The sequence below is a fragment of the Helianthus annuus genome, chromosome 9 (assembly GCF_002127325.2).
Source record: "Helianthus annuus cultivar XRQ/B chromosome 9, HanXRQr2.0-SUNRISE, whole genome shotgun sequence".
In the NCBI taxonomy this organism is placed as follows: Eukaryota; Viridiplantae; Streptophyta; class Magnoliopsida; order Asterales; family Asteraceae; genus Helianthus; species Helianthus annuus.
The window spans coordinates 14,110,420-14,133,155 of record NC_035441.2 but is presented as its reverse complement, the minus strand read 5'-3'; the positions used below and the strand labels follow the sequence as shown (position 1 = coordinate 14,133,155).

The window sequence follows — 22,736 nt, the reverse complement described above, 5'->3', positions numbered from 1 at the left end:
TCACATATAAAGGCGTGTTTGTTTACATCATGGTCAGAGGCCAGTCAATGTTTTCGAAGGCATAACGTGAATTCTAAAACAGGGCTCTTTTATAGTTAATTTAATCACAAGATAAACCTCTTCTCTTGTTTAAATGCTGCAGTGTCCTACTAAACTTATAATTGTGGCTTCAATTTAGGTCACACCCCAAGAAATTCTTCTCCGAGTTTGAGAAATGATATTACACTAATCTTTCTTGTATTCTCTACGAAACTTATAACTCCTTTAAAAAATTTGGTACACCATTTGTTCTATTGAGGTTTTTCTAATATGCGACAATGTAACAACAGTTAATTAATTAAAAACGAATCAACTGTGAAACAGCCAAAGCAAATATTTAAATAACGAAATAAAAAGACCTTGAGAGTGAAAGCATTGTATTCAAACCAATTTGTGAAAGACACTGTATAGCCTGTTCACAGAAAAACGGTTATCTTATTTTTAATTTTGAGTATTTGGACTCCTGTATTAGCTTATTCAAAACCAAACAAAAAAACTAATTTGTTGTACACTATGATGAGGATTCCTATGTGTATAATTCAAAGAAAAGGTTAAAGATTACACACAATTGATGATAACAAGGTCACCTCCGAACCTGTCACTTTCATGCTTGAAAAAAAAATCACTGTCATTCATACAATCAATTTGTTTCCAATCAATTCAATTCAAACAAATTCCACAAATTAAAGATTTCCTTCTGTTCGATCCCTCAAGCACACAATCTCCCGTTCAATGGCTTCTACGTATGATGTATTTTTGAGCTTCAAGTATGATGTATTTTTGAGTTTCAGGGGTGAAGACACCCGTAAGACCTTTGTTGATCATCTCTATCATGCTCTCCACCAGAAAGGCATTACCACTTACAAAGATGATGAAAGAATCAAGAAAGGGGAGAGGATCAGTGATGAGCTCATCAGATGCATTGAAGATTCCAGATTTCACATAATTATTTTCTCCAAGAACTATGCATCTTCTTCATGGTGCTTAGAGGAACTAGTAAAGATTATGGAGTGCTAGAAGATGACCGAGCATACTGCCTACCCGATCTTCTATGATGTGGAACCCACCGAAATCCGCAACCAAAGTGGGGCGGTAGGGGAAGCCTTTGCAAAACATGTAAGAGGTAGTTGGAGCTCTGTTCTACCTCTGGGCTGTCTGTATTCTATTGTAGCATCTTGCTGCAACAGATATTCTGCTTCAGTATACTTGGTAACATCTTTATCATTGCATTTTATTTGTGTTAATGCACTTTTGGTGATAAGTGCAATTCTTCCAATTTATTAGGGTCTTTATTGTACATATGCTCAAAATTAGTCCCAAGATGTTCCTAGGGACAATTGTCCAAGTTTTAGGAGGAATTCTTTAGTCAGAGTTTTTTGGTGTGGACTTTTGTCTGAGTTTTGTATAGAGATAAAAGTCAGAGTTTCTTTGTGTATTTGTTTGTCCGGGCTTTCTAGTTAGACTTGAAAGTCCGGGCTTTACCTTATATATATACTTTATATGAAATAGACAAGGTAACGATTCTGTGTGAATTCTGTGCACCTAACCCTAATCATTGTCTTTTGTCTAGCGGCTGCTTTGTATGAGTGACGTCATTCATCTTCATCAAGAATACTCAGTGTATTCTTGATTTCTCTCTCAAATCCTCGCATTCTAGTGTTTCATCTGCAGTGGTTGATCATCAGGTGGATTCCGCACACCTGTTGGTTGCTTTAGCTCAGTGAGATCTTGGATTAGGAGGCCATACAAGTGGTATCAGAGCAGTGTGCTCATACTACTGTAGGTGTTCTTAGTTTGAAGGCTTTGGTGAGAAAAGTTCATACTTTGATAGGGTTTTAGTGAGAGTTTAGTGAGTTTTTATGTTTTATTCATGATTCTTCATTCATATCTAGTGATTTGATGATGGATTTTGAGTAGTTTGGTGATTTTTAGTGTTTTCTTCATCTGGGTTTTACAGGGGTTTTTGGTTCTTGTTCACACAGAGTTTTTGAAGGTGAAAAAGATTCTGAGTTTGATCTTTGGAAGGCTTCTCCGGGGTATTGTTGAACCAGTGTGAAGTCACATTGGGGAGATAGTCCGGAGATTGGTTCTTCTGAGTTTCAAAACTCCAATTCTTGTCCGAATTTTTCCTAGTATCTGCCTGATCCGACTTTCAGTTACTTGGGTCTGAGTTTTAGAGGGTCTGAGTTTTTAAAATATTATTTGAGTCCGAATTTTCAAATAGATATTGAGTTAGTCCGAGGTTGTTAATCGATCCTAGGTTCTTAAGATATAAGTTTAATTTTTTTTTTAACTTTTAATTTGTTTAGTCCGAGGTTTTGATATAAGTTTAAGTTTTAAATTTTTATTTTGTGTAGTCCGAGGTTTAGATATATGTTCAATTCTTTAATTTAATTTTGTTTTGTCCTAGGTTCTTTAGATAGTGTTTTAATTTTGTTTTTTTTTTTTTGTTGTCTCTAGTCCGAGTCTATTATTACAGTGTCCAAGGTTTTATAATATTGTCATATTATTATTAGAATGATCCTATTAGTCCGACCTTTGTTGTTGAAGTTCCTCTTGTCCGAATTTTTAACCTAGATTTAGAGTCCGAATTTTAGTTTCTTTTTTTATTATTGAGTCCTAGTTTTATAGCTTAAATTGTCCGAAGTCTTTTAGAATAGTTAGAGTCCGATTTTTACTTTTACTTATATAAGGTAGTCCGAATTTTCTATAGAGTTTATAGGTTATCTTTAGGTCCGACTTTTAAGTCAGAGTTTCATAGGTCCGAATTTTTTTTTAAAGGTGATTAGTAGAGTCCGACCTTTGTCTTGTCTTATTTGGAGTTTAATATTGAGTCCGATCTTTGGGGCTTTGTGATAGTCCGATTTTTTATTAGGAGTGTCCGACTTTTTATGTTAGTAGTGTCCGACTTTTTACTAAGTTTAGAGAGTCCGAACTTTAAGTCTTAGTAGTCCGTCTTTTATCTTATAAGTCTTAGGTGTCCGAATTTTTAACCTTTTATTAAAAGTCCGAATTTTAAAAAGTTTTATTAGGGGAGTCTGGATTTTAACCTGATTAGAGTCCGAACTTTATACTCTTAGGGTGTCGGAGTTTAAATTTCTAACAGTGTAGTCCGAGTTTCTCTGTTGTTTGTGTTTTATCTCAGGTTTGTGTGATCCGGGTTTCGCAACTCTGTTTAAAGCTCAGACATTTCACTCCATTTCACTCCGTATTTTCGCTCCGAGTTTGATCTTAGAAAAGGTCTTCTGTTACATACTTCTTGCTTGGAAGCCCACTGTTGTTTTCTGAAATGGCAAACAACAATCTCACTGCAATGGTGCAAAACCTCAAGCACAATGCTGAGGTAGGGAGTAACGACAAACCTCCTTTGTTGATCAATGAGCTTGATTTTCCTGAGTGGAAGGAGCGTTTCGAAAGATATGTCCGAGCTAAAGACATCAAAATCTGGTTGTGTATTGTTAAAGGATGTGGAGCTACTCCAGTACGTACGTTGATGATTGATACGTATTTGGGGCTCACTGACGAACAGAAGAGATTTTTTGACTGTGAAGAGAAAGCTATGTCAATGATAACTATGGCAATGCCACAATCTATACTTCATACGTTCCGTAAGAGAAATAGCTCGAAGGAGTTGTGGGATAGCATGATCGAGCGATATGAAGGAAATGCAATTTACAAGAAACGACGACTCGAAAAGTTGAAGACTCAATTCGTTGTGTTTAAAGCGTTAAAGAATGAATCATTTGATGACACTGTGAACCGATTTTATCATCTGTTGAGCGAACTTGATAGAAGTCAGGAGGGTATCTACACTGAATTTGAGAAGGTCGAGAAGTTTCTGAATTGTCTTCCCAGAGAATGAAATATGTACACCGCATTGATTAGAGACGATGTTCTCTATGAGGAGCTCTCATTGGAAGAAGCTGTTCAAAAGCTGAAGGGTTATGCATGGAATATGGAAGATCAAGCATCTGATTTCGAGAAGCTCCAGGATCCTCAGTTATATAAGGCTTCGAAACAAATAGAGAAGGGTAGTAACAATGGAGTCGGTGTTGCGTTGTATTCGGAGAATGAAGGTTCTGCAAGTGAACACGCCTTTATAAGTAACAGTGTCAGTTCAAGTGGAACAACCAATTCCAATCAAGGGATGTACTCTTCTAGTGGAGCTCAGAAATCTCAAGGAACAAGCTTGAACATTCCTAAGATAGATGCAAGCGGGTTGAAGTTGATTGAAGAAAATATGAGTCTATTGGCATCCTTCATGACTGCCTACGAGAACTTCTGTCTTGGGAAACTCGTTGAACCGTCAAGTCTCGATGAGGACTTTGATCAGATAGATCAAGACGAAATGGAAGAACTTGATCTACAACTCAATATGGCACTGTTAGTCCGTAGAGCGAAGAAGTTTCTGCTGAAGACGGGTAGGAAGTTCATAGGAGGTCAGACAAAGACTCGAATGGGAGTCGATATGTCAAAGGTAAAATGTTACAACTGCGGTATCTACGGACATTTCGCACGTGATTGTCGAAAGCCGAAGATGGAAAGATCTGATAGAGACAACAACTCCCGAGGAAACAATTCAAGACCTCACAACAATGCATCAACTGCTACCACTAACTCAAACTCAAGTGCTCGTTCAAGTGGATCTGAAAATCTTACACCTTCGACAAACAATGCTATGGTGGCTCAACCTCTACAGAGTGTGACTGAGCCTTATGACTGGGGTTGTGCTTTGGAAGACACCTCTGGAGCTATTGTGTCACAACCATTTATAGCTGAAATTGTGAACGAAGAAGTGTATGAAGAGGTTGTCGAAGAGACTAGCATTGAGGAGCTTGCAGTAGTAGCTGAAGTTTTTGGGGAAGAGTTGGATTCGGAGAATGTTGCTAAGAATGAAAGTCCTTCGATCAAAGAGACTGTTGAGAAGTCTAGTAAGACAGAAGATGGAGAAAAGGGAGAACGCTTTGAATTCAACATCTCCACAGCTGAAATGCAGCAATTTGCGGATGCAGAAGCTAAAAGGTTGGAAGAAAACTCCGTAGAAAACGAGGCTTGTGCATTCATGGCTGGCATTGAGGAGCAGCTGAAGAGGGCTATCTATATTTGGTATATCGATAGTGGCTGTTCCAGACACATGACAGGAAATAAAGAATTATCGAACAATTTTAAACAATTTCGTGATGGTTATGTGAATTTTGCCGGTGAAAAGGGTGGTTACATCACCGGTGAAGGCTCTGTGTCAAATGGAAAAATCACGCTGCATAAAGTGAACTACGTTGAAGAACTGAAGCATAACTTGATGTCGGTTTCTCAAATCTGTGATAACAAGTACACGATGCTTTTCACTGATAAAGCTTGCTTCGTTTTGCGTCCGGGATTTGTTGTTCCTGAAGATTGGATCGTTATGAGGGATCCAAGGGTGAATAACACATATGTCATGGACATGCGCCCGTTGGTTAACTCATCTGCTCCAGTGACTTGTCTACTTTCAAAGGCGACTGAAGATCAATCGTATCTCTGGCATAGGAGAATGGGCCATGTGCATCTGCGAAAAATGAACCACTTAGTGAAAAACAACTTGGTGTTGGGGGTTCCTTTACGTAGTTTCAATATGCACAACAAATGTGAATCATGTGAAAAAAGAAAAATCAAACCAAAGGCTCATAAACCGAAAACAGTTAACTCAATCCAAAAACCACTTGAATTGCTTCACATGGATCTTTTCGGCCCGATCCATGTTGCTAGCATTGGTGGAATGTCTTATTGCTTAGTTTTCACTGACGATTTCTCACGTTACTCATGGGTATTTTTCTTAAAAACTAAGGATCAAACTGCTGGTATTTTAAGAGACTTATTCAAACAACTTGAGAAAAATTATTCACTTCCTATTAAGAAAATCCGGAGTGACAACGGCAGTGAGTTTAAGAATCAGTATATGGATGAGTTATGTCGGGAAATGGGAATAATTCATCAGTTCAGCGCTCCATATGTTCCTCAACAGAACGGAGTTGCAGAACGGAAGAATCATACCCTGATTGAGGCGGCCCGCACTATGCTTTCTGAATCAAAATTGCCTATTTTCTTCTGAGCCGAGGCGGTAAACACTGCATGTTATGTGTTAAATCATGTGCTTACTGTCAAAAGAGAAGATAAAACTTGTTATGAATTGCTTGAAAACAGGAAACCGAACTTATCTGGTTTTCAGCCTTTTGGGATTAAGTGTGTTATCAAACGCACCAAAGATACTCCGAAAATGGGGGAAGTTGGTGAAATTGGGTTCTTTTTAGGTTATGCCAATGGAACTCCAAACAAACGCGTTTATAACATCAAGAAGCGAACAGTGGAGATCGTGTTTGATATAACTCCTTTGAGTTTCGATCCTCCACCGTCCGAATTCGGTCCCAAAAGCGGTTATGATTATGATAAATTATTTGATTCGTTTGATCTTCCTGATGTTTCAGAAGAAGATTTGGAGGTTGTATACACACATCTTGTGAACAAAGATGAAGTGGATGCGAGCTGGAGAGCAAGTATTCATACTAATGTGTCTTCGAATGTTCCAGTTGCTGATTCTTCGACCGTAAATGATGTTGTTGCTGAGCAGATCCCCAATGCAACTGCTCAAACTACAAGTGGAGATCTATACGTTGACTTTTCAGCATATCCAAATGTTGATGTGTCTTCTGGCAATAGTGGAGCTTCTAGTAGTAATGCACATGCTGAGGGGGAGATTCAATCGAATTTGGGAAACAATCTTCAAGCTCCGGCAATCCCAGCTCCAAGAACAAATATTCATCATCCTGTTGATAATATTATTGGGAATCCAAATGCGGGAGTGCAAACGCGAAGGAGTATTTCAGAAATGCAATGTCTGTTCTCTGCTATCAAGAAAGAGGAAATCTACAATCTTAGCTTGCACAAATGTTTTATCTCTCAAATAGAGCCGAAGAACTATCAGATGGCTCTGAAGGATAATTCTTGGTGTGAGGCGATGCAAGAAGAGTTAGCTCAGTTTGACAAGTTAAAGGTGTGAAATTTGGTCGATCTTCCTAAGAGCCAGCATGCAATCAACACGAAGTGGGTCTTCAAGTGCAAGAAAGACGATAAGGGTGTCGTTGTCAGAAACAAAGCACGGTTGGTTGTTCAAGGCTTCAATCAGGAGGAAGGGATTGATTACACCAAAGTTTATGCACCGGTGGCAAGACTGGAAGCTATTCGTTTGTTTCTAGCCTTTGCTGCACACATGCGTATCAAAGTCTATCAGTTGGATGTGAAAAGCGCCTTCCTTTACGGGAAATTGCATGAAACTGTGTATGTGTCCCAACCACCGGGTTTCGAAGCTCCAGGGTTAGACAACAAGGTCTATTTGTTGGACAAGGCTCTCTACGGTCTCCATCAGGCCCCTCGAGCATGGTACGAGACGTTGTCAAAGCATCTTTTGGAGCATGGGTTCTCGCGTGGTGCGATTGACTCCACACTTTCATTTTGAAGAAAGGGGGAGTTTGTTAATGCACCTTAGGTGATAAGTGCATGACTCCCATGTTACCAATGAAAGGATGAATATCTAAAGACCAATGAAGACCATGCACTGATCAAGGGGGAGTATGTTAATGCACTTTTGATGATAAGTGCATGTCTCCCAATTTATAAGGGTCTTTATTGTACATATGTTCAAAATTAGTCCCAAGTTTTTCCTAGGGACACTTTGTCCAAGTTTTATGGATGGTTTCCTTAGTCAGAGTTTTTTGTATAGGACTAAGGTCAGAGTTTGTTAGTGTAGCTTTTGTCTGAGTTTTGTCTAGACAAAGGTCTGAGCTTTGTGCTATATGTTTTGTCCGGGCTTTCTAGTTTGTCTTGAAAGTCCGGGTTTTGCCTTGTATATATAACTTTATATGGAATAGACAAGGTAACGATTTCTGTGTGAATTTCTGTGCACCTAACCCTAATCATTGTCCTTTGTCTGGTGGTTGCTTTGTGTGAGTGACGTCATTCATCTTCATCAAGAATACTCAGTGTATTCTTGATTTCTCTCTCAAATCCTTGCATTCTAGTGTTTCATCTGCAGTGGTTGATCATCAGGTGGATTCCGCACACCTGTTGGTAGCTTTAGCTGAGTGAGATCTTTGATTAAGAGGCCTTACAATTTGTTCTATTTGTATTATTCAGTGAAGGATTTGTGTTTCTGAGTTGAAGAAATTCTATTAACCCTTGTCGATACTGAGAAAAATTTGGACTTTGGCAAACAGGAAAAGGAAGAGGATGTTGGAAGATGGAGAAAGGCTCTCAAAGAAGCAGCTAGCCTTGCTGGAATGGAGTTGAAAAACACTTTTAATGGGTATTCCAAGTTATTACTTCATAGATAATTGACTCTTATATGCCCCGTTTGCGGTATGCGCATATAATGTATATATGTGTGGGCCCTCAGGGGTAAAAGTGAAAGTGCACTAATTTTAACATACTGCATATAATGTATATATATGTGGGCCCTAGGGGGCAAAAGTGAAAGTCCACTAATTTTAATGGTATTTTACTTATTTGGTGAAAATAACGAAAAAAGTGGACGGTAAATAATGCATCATGTGGTGGCGTTGATAGCCGAAAGACTAGGTAGTACATGCACTAAGCAGCTTCTCTATTCCTATGAGGTTGAGGTAAGGCTGTCTACATCTTACACTCCCCAGACCATATCTTAGCCTTGCTATTGGTGGGATTTACTGAGTATTATAATGATAATTGAATGTTAATTTAAATTAACTGTTCATGTGGGATTTTGAGTAATATGATTGAAATTTCTTTAACTCACAGCCATGAAGCTACATTTATCCAACAAATTGTTCAAGACATTTCACCCAAGCTACATTTCATGAACTTGTGCATTGATCGGAAGTTAGTAGGCATGGAGACCCGGGTAAAGAATGTGGTTTCATCTTTAGAAACTGGTTTTGATGATGTTCGCATGGTAGGGATCAAGGGCATGGGAGGTGGTGGGAAGACCACTTTGGCAAGAGCTGTTTTTAATCATATATCAACTTTGTTTGAAGGAAAAAGCTTTGTTGAGAATGTCAGAGAAGTTTCAAAAGGCTCTTTGTTTGGTTTGAAGGAATTGCAAAAGAAAGTCCTTTCAGATGTATTAAATGATCAAAGCATTGTTGAAAAAGGTATTTCTAACTTGGAAAATATGATGAAGACAATGATGCGTAGTCGAAAGGTTCTTGTTGTTCTAGATGATGTGGATGATGTAGAGCAACTTGAGGCATTAGCAGGTGAACTTACTTGGTTTAAGCCAGGAAGTAGAATCATCATCACAACAAGAGATCAGCAAGTGCTGGTAGCACACGAAGTGAAGTGTATTCACCATGTTAATTTGTTATCATACGAGGAAGCAATTTGTCTCTTCAGTAGATACGCTTTTAAGACAGAGATTCCAAAACAAGGGTATGAAAATCTCTCTAGAAAAGTTGTACGTTATGCAGATGGTCTTCCGTTGACAATCAAAGTTTTGGGTTCACATCTTTGTGGTAGGAATGAGCTTGAATGGGCAGATGCCATAGAAAGACTAAAAACAATTCCGTTAGATAAAACTTTGAAAAGATTGGAATTAAGCTACAATGGTCTTGAGAATGATCAGAAAGAAATATTCCTGGATGTTATATGCATACTTAAAGGTGAAGAGAAAGACATATCAATCAGAATACTTGAAAGCTGTGGATTTAACGCTCAAATTGGTTTAAGAGTTCTTGAGCAGAAATCTCTTTGATAACTATTTCTCATACTAACAGTGTGTGCTTCCATGACCATATAGAAGAAATGGGCTGGAATATTGTCCGTCGTATGCATCCTGATGAGCCTAGTAGGCATACCAGATTATGGATTAAAGAGGAAATTGAAGATACACTTATTAATGAATCTGTAAGTTTCATGTTTTTACAAAGGTGGAATAGCAGCTAGAACATTTTTATTTATTATCACAAGAATTTCATATTTTTTATTTACAGGGTACGGAAGCAACAAGAAGTATAAAACTAATGTATTCAGATCTCGATCCAACAATTATCATGAAAGGTCTTAGGAAGATGAAGGAACTTAGATTACTTTTTGTGGTGGCTCCTTGAAACGCACATTGTAAAGTTGAAGAAGCTAGCAAGTACTTACCAGATGCTTTACGATATCTAGACTGGCGTTGGTACCCTTTTCAGTCTTTACCTAAAACGTTTCAAGCAAGTAAGCTTGTTAACTTAAAAATGGATTTCAGCAATATCACTGAACTTTGGGAAGGGGGAGAAAGAAAGGTACAATAATGGTTGATCGGTTGTTTTGCATAATGCATTTTACGTACTGTTATATTTTGTCATTACACTGAAAATTAGTTTTTTGTTTTCTTTTTTTTTTATGTCAGGATCTTAAGAAGCTCAGATTCCTTGATCTCAGGTATTCAAAGTTGAGAAAATTTGACCTTGGGATGACTCCACATCTCGAGATATTAGATCTTAGAAGTTGTAACGACTTTGTCGAGCTCCACATGCCCGTTAATTGTTCCAAGCTGAAATACCTCAACCTCAATAGTTCTAAGTTAAGTAACATTAACCTTGCAACGATTTCAAATATTGAAGAGTTATATCTTGAAAATTGTAATGACTTCGTAGAACTCCACGTCCCTGTTGAATGTCAGAAGCTCAAATCCCTCAAGCTTAAGTATTCTAAGGTGGGAAACCTTTACCTTGGGATGATTCCAAATATCGAGACTTTAGATCTTGGTGGATGTAAAAACTTTGTTGAACTCCACATGCCTTTTGTATATTCAAAGTTGAAGTTCCTCATACTTTTCCAATCTAAGATAAGAAGCCTTAACCTTGGGCTGATTCCAAATATCGAGACTTTAGATCTTGGTGGATATGAAAACTTTGGAGAACTTCTCATGCCGATTGAATGTCCAAAGTTAAGGTTCCTCAAAGTAACTGGTTCTAAGATAAGAAGCCTTAACCTTGGGCTGATTCCAAACATCGAGATTTTAGATCTTCGTGGATGTGAATACTTAGTTGAACTCCACATGCCTATTGAATGTCCAAAGTTAAAGTTCTTCCAAGTCACTCGCTCTAAGATAAGAAGCGTTAACCTTGGGCTGGCCCCAAATCTGGAGAGGTTAGATCTTGGAGGATGTTATTGTCTTCAAGAAATTCACGCTCCAGTGGGATGTCTAAAAAAGCTTATCTACTTATACTTAAGCGGCTGCTCAAGGTTTAATGATTTTTGGTAGACAAAGACGTAGGGTGTAACTTTTTCATTCGTGATTCAGTTTAAATGTTTTTATGATGAACCTCGATCCTCATCTAGTGGAAATCTTGAGAAACTTATTTCCTTTGGTCTCTGTGCTTGCACAAACCTGGAGTCATTTTCAGCAAGTATTTGTGGCTTACAACGTTTAAGTTATCTTAAACTTGAAGGCAGTATTCCAGAGGTGCCCAAGGATCTGTGGCCGTTACAAAATCTAACGGAACTATCGTTGTTGATGAGAGAGATTAAGCATCTTCCTGATAGCATTTGTATGTTGAAACATCTGAAATCACTTGAACTTGAATCTTGTTTGCTTCTTGAGAAGTTGCCTGATGATCTTGGCAGATTACAGTGTTTAGAGAAGTTACACCTAATGGATTGTATATCCTTACCGGGTATTCCAAACAGCATCTGTAATATGAAATCTTTGAAACGTTTTCGTCTCACTAATTGTCGTCAAGTTGAGAAACTGCCTGTGGAAATTGGATCTTTAGAATGTTTAGAGGAGTTGGACCTTGCAGATTGTATATCCTTACGTGATATCCCCAACAATGTCTGTAAGTTGAAAAGTTTAGTATATTTATTTCTCCGATTTTGTATTCGAGTTAAGAAATTGCCAAAGGAGCTTGGGCGTTTAAAATGTTTGAAAGAGTTAAATATAGACGGTTCGGGCATAAGTCGTCTACCGCAGAGCATTTATGAATTGAAAAGTCTGTGCATTTATGGGTCTAGAGGGCAGCTTGAGTCCTATGGTTTTACATCCTTGACAATGACCTCAAGATACAGGGCCTCCTACTATGTAGAGCTGTGAATAAGACTGGCAATTACAACATGATTTGCTTCAGTGATTTAATAAGTCCAGTCATTGAATATACGAGTTTTATAATATTTTGATCTGTGATTCATGGAATGTAATATGAACTTAATTTATGTTATTAACTTTACAATGATTAGTAAATTTTAATTGTTTGTTGAGCCAATATTTGGTATAGTGATGGTTTGATAATTGTTATGGAGCCTTATTCAAGTTAATCCAGCTATGACTTTGACGTTGTGCATTCATATTCTTTTTTTAGAAAGGGAGATTTGTCTAAACTATTGACAAAGTATAGGGGTGTATAACATAAATGTCCCTTTCATGATTTTTGTATGTGACACACATGTTATGTTAATACGACGTCTAAAATAAGTTAAAACTAGGTTAGAACTCCGTGTATTATACGGGTTGATTAAATGTAATTTTATATATTAAATAATAAAAAATTATATCTTTATAAACCCCGTATATTGTACGGGTTAAGTAATGTAATTTTATATATTAAATAATAAAAAAGATATATCTTTAAAAACCATGTGTATTACACAAATTAAATAAATGTAATTTTGTATACTGAATACTAAAAACATCGTATTTTTAAAATACCTGTGTATAATCGGGTTGAATAAATCTACCAAATAATAAAAAATTACATCCTTAAAACCCACGTGTTGAATAGATCTAAAAAAGATTTATATCTTTAAAAACCATGTGTATTAAACAGATTAAATAAATTTTATTTTGTATATTAAATACTAAAAATGTAATATCTTTAAAAAACCCGTGTGTAATTGTTGATACAAGATTTGTGGACGCGACTCGACGCGACGCGACTTGGTTAATGACACGACTTTCCACCGTCGTGTGAAAGAACAAGTTATGCAGGCCAAGATGCATAAAGGACTGGAACTTAGTGTTTGGGCTAAGCAGTTTGACGAAACACAATTGGGCCCAAGCCCATAATTGGCGAAACACAAGGAAGTCGACGAAACACACTTCGACTGGATTCCATTTCGTCGACCATGTTCCATTTGTTTCGCTGATGTTGGTCTGATTCGCCGAGTATTATTCCGTTTCGTGGTGTCTGATGCTATATATAGTCTGAAGACAGAGGAAATACTTGAGAGAACACTAGACAAGAATATAGAGAGCACAGAACACACACACTGTTAGAGAGTTTACAGAGTATATTTGTAAACATTGAGCTTGTAACTGACTTTTCATACGTATTAATACAGAGGTGTTAATCGGTGAATCTTGTGTGTTGTTTATTTGCATGTTCTATCTCGGTTTGCTATCTCGGTTGGATTCCGCACAACCGGGGTGGTTTGTATACAAGGATTAGGCGACTAGATCCTCCTAGCCGGACCTACAAGTGGTATCAGAGCCTTGGCTCTTCTCGCCTTGGCTCTTCTCCTTGTTAAAACCGAGGTGTTCTTAGTTGTTTTTCGGGTTTATAAAGTTTACATTTTCTGAAAAATATCTTAAAATCGGGTTTAATCTTGTTGTTTTGCTGTTTTGTTTTGTTAAAAACCGTGTTAAGCACATGTTTTCATGATAAATATTGGTTTTGATTAAACATTTCTAGCGAAAACGCGTTTCGGTATATAAAAATATAAAAAAATTTAACCAAGTTAAAAGAATATGATATTAATTAATAAGAAAGAAAGTTAGTGTGAAAAATGTCAACACTTGAAACTTAGGGGCTGAACTTGTTAAATGTAATATTAGTTTCACTAAACTAGAGAAACCACAAAAATAAACACACTGATGTGTGTTGTAGTCGACCAGAAGCAAGACAAAGGGGGGAAAACCCTAGTTTTCAAGGATTCTCAAGATTAAGAAGAAATTGAGAGCCCAAATCAATGCTAGAACCCGAATTGTCAACCATCTAAGCTCGAACATCAATAGGTAAGTCGAAAATCCTGTTTTAGTGAGTGATGAGAAATGGGTTTTTGACCCAAACGTGAAATTAGGTGCAATTCTTGTGCAAATGTAAGTTAGGAACTCATAATAGACTGGGAATTATGCTTGATTTCGATTATTGAAAGGGTTAGGGTTTATACCCATATGTTGTAGGACTTGCATGAACAAGATGGTTTTTATAATATGCTTACAATTGCGAGTTGTTGCATGATCTTGTATGTGATAAAGAAATTAGACAAATTATCATAAGATGAAGGAAAGATAGGAATTTAACCAAATCTTGTTAAACTAGAAAGTTAATCAAGTAAAATCCATGCTATGAACACTTGTACATTATGATTGTAAATACAATGCCCACCAAGTGTTTGATAAAATGCTTATATATGTGGTATGAGAAGAGAATGATGGAATGACTTGATTTAACTAAGTAAACGAATGTTGTAATGTAGGCGTGAAGGAAGAAAGCTCGAACACTAGTAAAGCGGGAGGTGTACAAGATCGAGGTATGATTCATTGCATACAAATCCTTGTTATATTCTCTTTTTATATAATTGATGTAGAACTATTCTTGTATAACAAATGTGACAAGTAGCAAGTACGCGACAAATCCCTTGTGGATTTGGGTATGCTAACGAAAGTTGTGTTAAGTTATATATGTTAACCGATTGAAATTAAGTCATGTCAAGTAAAGACGAACGCTATCCGTTTTAACGGGTAGCTTGAATGCCATAATGAATGTGAAAGTTAGAATCCGTTATGCGGATTGAACGAAGAGTAAAATGTATGCTTAACTCTCTACGAGAGTGTTTATGCCAACCCAAATTAAACGGGTCGAATGTGTATGCTTAACTCTCAACGAGAGTGTTTATGCCAACCCAATTAAACGAGTCGAATGTGTATGCTTAACTCTCAATGAGAGTGTCTATGCCTAACCCAACTATTTGGGTAGTCGAATGCGTAAAAGTAAGAATGTTTGTAAGGATAAAGCTTAAACGAAAGAATTATGATTTTAACTAGGGTGATAACTAACCTTTTAAAATGTTGATTGTTAATGTAGGTAAAACTCCGCTATAGGCCATTTGGGGATATGGAGCGAGCACATGATCAAGCCTTATTATACCAAGCGCTTCCGCTAGTTTTTGTACATGCTTTGGGTCCATGTTTTGTTACTTTGGTTAATCTTGTTAGAAGTCTTACACTTGAAAACTTGTTGTTTTGTTTGGGTAGTTTAAAGCTAGTAGGGTCGTAGGTGAATATTGTCAATTATGTCAAAACAGGGGGCATGTCCGTTTTACAGACGGGTCATGCCCAAATTTTGTAAAAAAATATTATTAGGTGTTAAATTTGGTATTTTGATGTCCGAAAAATTTTCCTTTCGTAAGTAATCTAACATTAACGAAAAGCGGACCTTACAAGTTGGTATCAGAGCCAAGGTTTGAGGGATTCGGCAAGAGTCTTAGTGCCCGAACTCAAACCGATGGCTCGTGCAAATGTGCTTGCTCCAAGGTCGCCAAGGAGGTAAAATTTCAAACATTTGTTTAATATGAACATGTATAGTACGCTACGGTTTAAAAGTTGAGATTTATTATGTTAAGAAGTGTTAAGATGGGTTAAATGAGAAATCCCGGGACCCGGGAAGCTGAAAACGGACCCGGAAAACAGTCGGAACAGCCAAAAACCAAACTGCAGCGTTTTGCAAAACGAAGGGCCGTCGCCGACGGGTACCCTCCCGTCGCCGACGCCACCCCATTGCCCGACGCCCTGATCGTCTGCCGACGGGTTAAATTGGCCGACGGACATTTGTGAAGCCCGTCGCCGACGGGTTGGTGAGCCGTCGCCGACGGCTTGTCTGATCCAGCCCACAAATTTTTTTTTTTTAATTTTTCCAAATTTTAATTAACGGAATTTCCCGGGAGCCGGATTCACAATTCCGTCGGGTCATTATGGGGCAAATTAAGCATGTAAGGGATAAATAAATAATGACAATGGTATAAAACCATTAAACGTTGAACGAAGTGTGTGTGAAGGTATGAAACAAACGACAAATGCATGAGATAGAACTCGAAACGTAAGAACGAGAATAAGTGATACGGATTGATGAATAATGATATGCTAAAGCTTATGATCCGTAATAAGTGTAAACATGATTTTGTGTAGATGGCTGATGCAAGGAATGTTAATGATGATAATGATGATAACAATGATGAGGCTAGACAAGAAGCATTCGAGAACAAAGTTACGGAAGTAGCGGAAGGGTTTATGCAAGCCAATCTTCCACGATTGGCTCAAGAAGTAGAAAGCCGAGTTCTGGGGGTTGTGGATGCTATGATGACCAGTAGGTTCGAAGAATTGAAAGAATTAATCGAAGGATCCAAGGGTAGAGGTAAGGAACGAAGGTGCACATATAAGGATTTTATGGCATGCCATCCGACGACGTATGACGGTAAAATCGATCCAGTTGAATGTCAAAGATGGGTCTCGAATATAGAGGCGGTGTTTATACGAAGCCGGTGCGATAAGGAGGACCAAGTGATGTTCGCTACCGGTTTACTAACCCATCAGGCGAAAGATTGGTGGGATGCGCACAACAAGGAAATAGGCGAAGATAGGCTGCAAGTTATGACTTGGCAAGAGTTCAAAGGGCCCTTTATGAGATATCATTGCCCTCAGTCGGCTATCGACAAGATTCAGGAGGATTTCTTACGCCTCCGGCAGAAAAACGAATCAGTAAATGAAATAGCTAACACTTTTATGGATAAGATGAAGTTCTGTGGAGATTTGGTAACAACCGAAAGAATGAAGATAAATTGTTTCTATGGCGTGTTAAAGGCAGAAATTAGAGAGTTCATCACTCCCTCAAAATGTGAAACCCTCGAGGAGCTCATTAATTTAGCACGGGATAGGGAGATCGAGATTAAAAGGCAAGAAGAGCGAGGTGAAAATAGACCGAGTGAAAAGGGTGCAAGTTTTAGTCCATCTAAAAAGGGGAAGTTTCAGGATCAAGGAAGAAAGGGTAAGTCGAAAGGTGGAATTACACCATGCAAGACTTGTGGGAAGCTCCATACCGGAGAATGTTTGTTAGGCAAAAAGGGGTGCTTCAAATGCGGTAAGGAGGGGCATTCATCTTATCAATGCCCGAACAACCCAAAGACTTGTTTCAACTGTTTTGAAAGGGGGCATATCAAGTCGGAATGCCCAAAGCTTCAGCAAGAGTCAAAGAAAGAAGATAAGAAGCAAGAGGGTTCTAAAGCGAAGGGGAGAATGTTTCAAATCACATCGGAAGAAGCCAAATCCCAGCCGAATGTGGTTTCAGGTATCTTCCTAATAAACTCAATACCGGTTTATGTCTTGTTTGATACCGGGGCCACTATGTCGTTTATCTCTAGTGAAATCGTACAACATCCTTCCTTTAAGATTGAACGAATGTCGATGCCCTTAGAAGTAGAGATAGCAGATAGTAAAAATTATTGGTTGCACGAAATATGTAAAAATTGTAAATTAACCATTGAGGATGAGGAGTTTGCTATTGATCTTATACCCATGATCTTGGGGGAATTCAAAGTAATAGTGGGTATGGATTGGATGTCTCAAAACCACGCGGAGATAAAATGTGAAACCAAAACTATACTTCTCCAAACTCCAAGTGGAAGACGATTAAATGTACAAGGCGAAAGAAAGATGGAAGCGAAGTTATGTACTCTCGTTCAAGCTACCAAGTATGTGCTCAATGGGAGTAGAGCATATTTAGCTTACGTGGTAAATACTCAACAAGGCTCCCCGAAGCTTGAAGATGTTGAAATTGTGAACGAATTTTCGGATATATTCCCGGAGGAATTGCCGGGACTCCCTCCCGAGCGAGAAGTAGAATTTAATATCGAATTGAATCCGGGTGCGAAACCGGTCGCGAAGGCTACCTATAGATTAGCTCCCACGGAAATGCGGGAATTAATGACACAATTACAAGACCTCCTAGACAAGGGCTTCATACGCCCAAGTGTGTCGCCTTGGGGAGCACCTGTCTTATTTGTTAAGAAGAAAGACGGGTCGATGCGCATGTGCATCGACTATAGGGAGTTAAATAAGCTGACCATAAAGAACCGCTACCCTTTACCTAGAATTGATGACCTTTTTGATCAGTTACAAGGGGCGAGTTGGTTCTCCAAGATAGATCTGCGATCGGGGTACCATCAAGTTAGGGTACGAGAAGAAGACATTCCAAAGACCGCATTTAGAACCCGTTATAGACATTATGAGTTTTTAGTTATGCCCTTCGGGTTAACTAATGCGCCGGCGGCATTTATGGACCTTATGAACCGTGTATGCCGACCCATGTTGGATAAGTCTGTGATCGTATTCATAGATGATATTCTGGTTATTCACGAAGCAAAGACGAACATGCAGTACACTTGCGTGAAGTACTTGAAGTTCTCCGTAAGGAGAAACTCTACGCAAAATTTTCAAAATGCGCCTTTTGGCTCAGGGAAGTGCAGTTTCTGGGGCACGTGATAAATTCGGAGGGTGTTTTAGTGGATCCTTCAAAGATCGATGCTGTAATGAAGTGGGTTTCTCCGAAAAACCCAACAGAGATAAGAAGTTTTCTGGGTCTTGCGGGATACTACAGAAGGTTTATACAGGATTTTTCCAAGATAGCCTTACCCTTAACAAAATTGACAAGAAAGAAAGAGAAGTTTGTGTGGGGAAAAGAACAGGAGGAGGCTTTTCGAATGTTAAAAGAGAAACTATCACGTCCCCCGGTCTTGACATTACCATACGGAACTGAAGACCTGGTGGTCTATTCAGACGCTTCACACCAGGGATTAGGTTGCGTTCTAATGCAAAGAGGGAGAGTTATCGCTTATGCTTCACGACAATTGAAGCCACATGAAGTGAACTACCCAACCCACGACTTAGAATTGGCGGCGGTAGTGTTCGCATTAAAGATTTGGAGGCATTATCTATATGGGGCAAAATGCACCATTTACTCGGACCACAAAAGCCTTAAATACTTCTTTGAATAGAAAGACCTAAATATGAGGCAGCGGAGGTGGTTGGAACTTATCAAAGATTATGATTGTGATATCCTTTATCACCCGGGAAAGGCAAACGTGGTAGCCGCTGCGTTAAGCCGTAAAGAGTATCCATCTCCCCTTCGAGTGAAATCCATGAAGATGACAGTTACGCCAAGATTACTCGAGACGATACGCGAATCCCAAATAAAGTCGCTCGGAGCGGAAGACCTGAAGAAAGAACGATTAAAAGGTGTGATCGATAATCTAGAAGAGAATTCGACCGGACTTAAGACGCGGTTCGGCCGAATCTGGATCCCACGATTCTGTGAAGTCAAGGCTGCTTTGCTCGACGAGGCACATAAGTCTCGATATTCGGTCCATCCTGGGGCTACAAAGATGTATCGGGACTTGAAAGCCAATTATTGGTGGCCGGGCATGAAGCGTGACATAGTTAAATACGTCGCGAAATGTTTAACATGCTCCCAAGTGAAAGCAGAACATCAAAAGCCGTACGGGAAATTACAACCCTTGGAGATACCGGTATGGAAGTGGGAAGAACTAACGATGGATTTGATAACCAAGCTTCCTAAAACAAAGAAAGGGCACGATACAATATGGGTAATCGTAGACCGACTTACAAAAAGCGCTCACTTTCTACCCATCAAAGAAGCTTACTCTTCCGAGAAGATGGCAGAAATTTATATGAACGAGATCATATCCCGACACGGAGTGCCCGTGTCGATTGTCTCGGATCGGGACACTAGATTTACTTCTCGTTACTGGCAAAAGTTTCATGAGAGTGTGGGTACGAAATTGCACATAAGTATCGCCTACCACCCTCAAACTGACGGCCAGTCAGAAAGAACCATTCAAACACTTGTTGATATGCTGAGGGTGTGTGCCTTAGATTTTGGGGGAAGTTGGGACGACCAATTGCCACTGGTCGAATTTTCTTATAATAACAGTTACCATAGTGGTATTCAAATGGCACCTTACGAACTACTATACGGGAGAAAATGTAGGACTCCCGTATGTTGGGGCGAAGTAGGACAAAGAGAGCTTGCACCAAGTGATTTAATAGCAGTAACGAATGAAAAGATTGAAATGGTTAGAACAAAGTTGAAAGCAGCCCAAGATCGGCAAAAAGCTTATGCAGACAAGAGAAGGCGTCCTATTGAATTCCAAGTCGGAGATTTTGTCTTGCTAAAAGTGTCCCCATGGAAGGGTATAATCCGTTTTCGCAAACGGGGTAAGTTAGGTCCCCGTTACATCGGACCGTTTAAAATCTTAGCTCGGGTTGGAAGGGTTGCGTATCGATTAGAATTACCGCCTGCTCTAGAGGGGATTCACAATACCTTCCACGTGTCGCAATTGAGGAAATGTCTTGCGGATGACACAACATTAGTACCTCTCGATGACATTGAGTTGGACGAGGGGTTAAACTATGTTGAAAGACCCATAGCCATTAAAGACTTCAAAGTGAAGAATCTCCGCAACAAAGCTGTTAAACAGGTGTTGGTGCAATGGCGGCACCGGAAAGGTTCGGATCTTACGTGGGAAGCAGAAGACGAAATGAGGAAACACTATCCTTTTCTCTTCGGTATGTCAGTATTTAAATTGGTTATGTGCTCAGGTTTCGGGGACGAAACCTCTTTTAAGGGGGGTAGACTTGTAACACCCCAAAATACGCTATCCATTTATGTTGTTTTAAGTATATAAAAATATAAAAAAAATTAACCAAGTTAAAAGAATATGATATTAATTAATAAGAAAGAAAGTTAGTGTGAAAAATGTCAACACTTGAAACTTAGGGGCTGAACTTGTTAAATGTAATATTAGTTTCACTAAACTAGAGAAACCACAAAAATAAACACACTGATGTGTGTTGTAGTCGACCAGAAGCAAGACAAAGGGGGGAAAACCCTAGTTTTCAAGGATTCTCAAGATTAAGAAGAAATTGAGAGCCCAAATCAATGCTAGAACCCGAATTGTCAACCATCTAAGCTCGAACATCAATAGGTAAGTCGAAAATCCTGTTTTAGTGAGTGATGAGAAATGGGTTTTTGACCCAAACGTGAAATTAGGTGCAATTCTTGTGCAAATGTAAGTTAGGAACTCATAATAGACTGGGAATTATGCTTGATTTCGATTATTGAAAGGGTTAGGGTTTATACCCATATGTTGTAGGACTTGCATGAACAAGATGGTTTTTATAATATGCTTACAATTGCGAGTTGTTGCATGATCTTGTATGTGATAAAGAAATTAGACAAATTATCATAAGATGAAGGAAAGATAGCAATTTAACCAATTCTTGTTAAACTAGAAAGTTAATCAAGTAAAATCCATGCTATGAACACTTGTACATTATGATTGTAAATACAATGCCCACCAAGTGTTTGATAAAATGCTTATATATGTGGTATGAGAAGAAAATGATGGAATGACTTGATTTAACTAAGTAAACGAATGTTGTAATGTAGGCGTGAAGGAAGAAAGCTCGAACACTAGTAAAGCGGGAGGTGTACAAGATCGAGGTATGATTCATTGCATACAAATCCTTGTTATATTCTCTTTTTATATAATTGATGTAGAACTATTCTTGTATAACAAATGTGACAAGTAGCAAGTACGCGACAAATCCCTTGTGGATTTGGGTATGCTAAGGAAAGTTGTGTTAAGTTATATATGTTAACCGATTGAAATTAAGTCATGTCAAGTAAAGACGAACGCTATCCGTTTTAACGGGTAGCTTGAATGCCATAATGAATGTGAAAGTTAGAATCCGTTATGCGGATTGAACGAAGAGTAAAATGTATGCTAAACTCTCAACGAGAGTGTTTATGCCAACCCAAATTAAACGGGTCGAATGTGTATGCTTAACTCTCAACGAGAGTGTTTATGCCAACCCAATTAAACGGGTCGAATGTGTATGCTTAACTCTCAATGAGAGTGTCTATGCCTAACCCAACTATTTGGGTAGTCGAATGCGTAAAAGTAAGAATGTTTGTAAGGATAAAGCTTAAACGAAAGAATTATGATTTTAACTAGGGTGATAACTAACCTTTTAAAATGTTGATTGTTAATGTAGGTAAAACTCCGCTATAGGCCATTTGGGGATATGGAGCGAGCACATGATCAAGCCTTATTATACCAAGCGCTTCCGCTAGTTTTTGTACATGCTTTGGGTCCATGTTTTGTTACTTTGGTTAATCTTGTTAGAAGTCTTACACTTGAAAACTTGTTGTTTTGTTTGGGTAGTTTAAAGCTAGTAGGGTCGTAGGTGAATATTGTCAATTATGTCAAAACAGGGGGCATGTCCGTTTTACAGACGGGTCATGCCCAAATTTTGTAAAAAAATATTATTAGGTGTTAAAGTTGGTATTTCGATGTCCGAAAAATTTTCCTTTCGTAAGTAATCTAACATTAACGAAAAGCGGACCTTACACTTTGAGAAAACTTTAAAGTGTTTGTGCATTGAGAAGTGTTAAGGGATTAAAATATTAAAAGCCATACTTGTTTGGTGAAAAAAAGCATGTCTTAGCCGAAAGTGGAGTCTGTGTGTGTCAGGATAAGGTCAATTTGAAATGTCTACCAACCACTGACATCTTTTTCGGCGAAACAAACATTCGACGAAACAAGTCCCTTTCGTCAAACTCAACACCGATGAGACA

At 38.5% G+C, this 22,736-nt stretch overlaps 2 protein-coding genes, 1 long non-coding RNA gene and 1 pseudogene across 4 annotated transcripts; all 4 read left to right on the top strand.

Moving 5' to 3' along the window:
* Positions 1-771: 771 nt before the first annotated feature.
* On the top strand, positions 772-9,922 carry LOC110875279 (annotated as a pseudogene).
* A 3,835-nt stretch (positions 9,923-13,757) lies between these two features.
* LOC118481975 lies at positions 13,758-15,157 on the top strand. Its single transcript, XR_004866508.1, has 3 exons — positions 13,758-14,038; positions 14,503-14,556; positions 15,111-15,157. It is a non-coding gene; the product is annotated as an uncharacterized LOC118481975 (long non-coding RNA).
* Positions 15,158-16,210: 1,053 nt separating this feature from the next.
* Positions 16,211-18,559, top strand: LOC110875277. The gene is made up of 2 exons (XM_022123475.1): positions 16,211-18,047; positions 18,315-18,559. Exons 1-2 carry the CDS (start codon positions 16,211-16,213, stop codon positions 18,557-18,559), a joined length of 2,082 nt encoding a protein of 693 aa, XP_021979167.1.
* Positions 18,560-19,965: 1,406 nt separating this feature from the next.
* On the top strand, positions 19,966-22,426 carry LOC110874114. 2 transcript variants are annotated; one of them, XM_035977338.1, is made up of 3 exons: positions 19,966-20,662; positions 21,546-21,599; positions 22,154-22,426. In XM_035977338.1, exons 1-3 carry the CDS (start codon positions 20,047-20,049, stop codon positions 22,168-22,170), a joined length of 687 nt encoding a protein of 228 aa, XP_035833231.1. In that variant the 5' UTR covers positions 19,966-20,046; the 3' UTR covers positions 22,171-22,426. The 2 variants fall into 2 exon arrangements, 1 of the variants encoding a protein (XP_035833231.1); XR_002555653.2 differs by lacking the exon at positions 19,966-20,662 and adding an exon at positions 20,694-21,081 and having other exon boundaries at positions 22,154-22,200.
* Positions 22,427-22,736: the final 310 nt, after the last annotated feature.

Bases quoted from the DNA above. Each gene is read 5' to 3' on its own strand.
- LOC110875277 (XM_022123475.1), top strand. From the start codon at position 16,211: ATGGCTGATGCAAGGAATGTTAATGATGATAATGATGATAACAATGAT. The intron at 18,048-18,314 runs GTGTGTCGCCTT...ATGAGTTTTTAG, and splicing joins CAAGGGCTTCATACGCCCAA to TTATGCCCTTCGGGTTAACT.
- LOC110874114 (XM_035977338.1), top strand. From the start codon at position 20,047: ATGGCACCTTACGAACTACTATACGGGAGAAAATGTAGGACTCCCGTA. The intron at 20,663-21,545 runs GTATGTCAGTAT...GTTGTAATGTAG, and splicing joins ACACTATCCTTTTCTCTTCG to GCGTGAAGGAAGAAAGCTCG.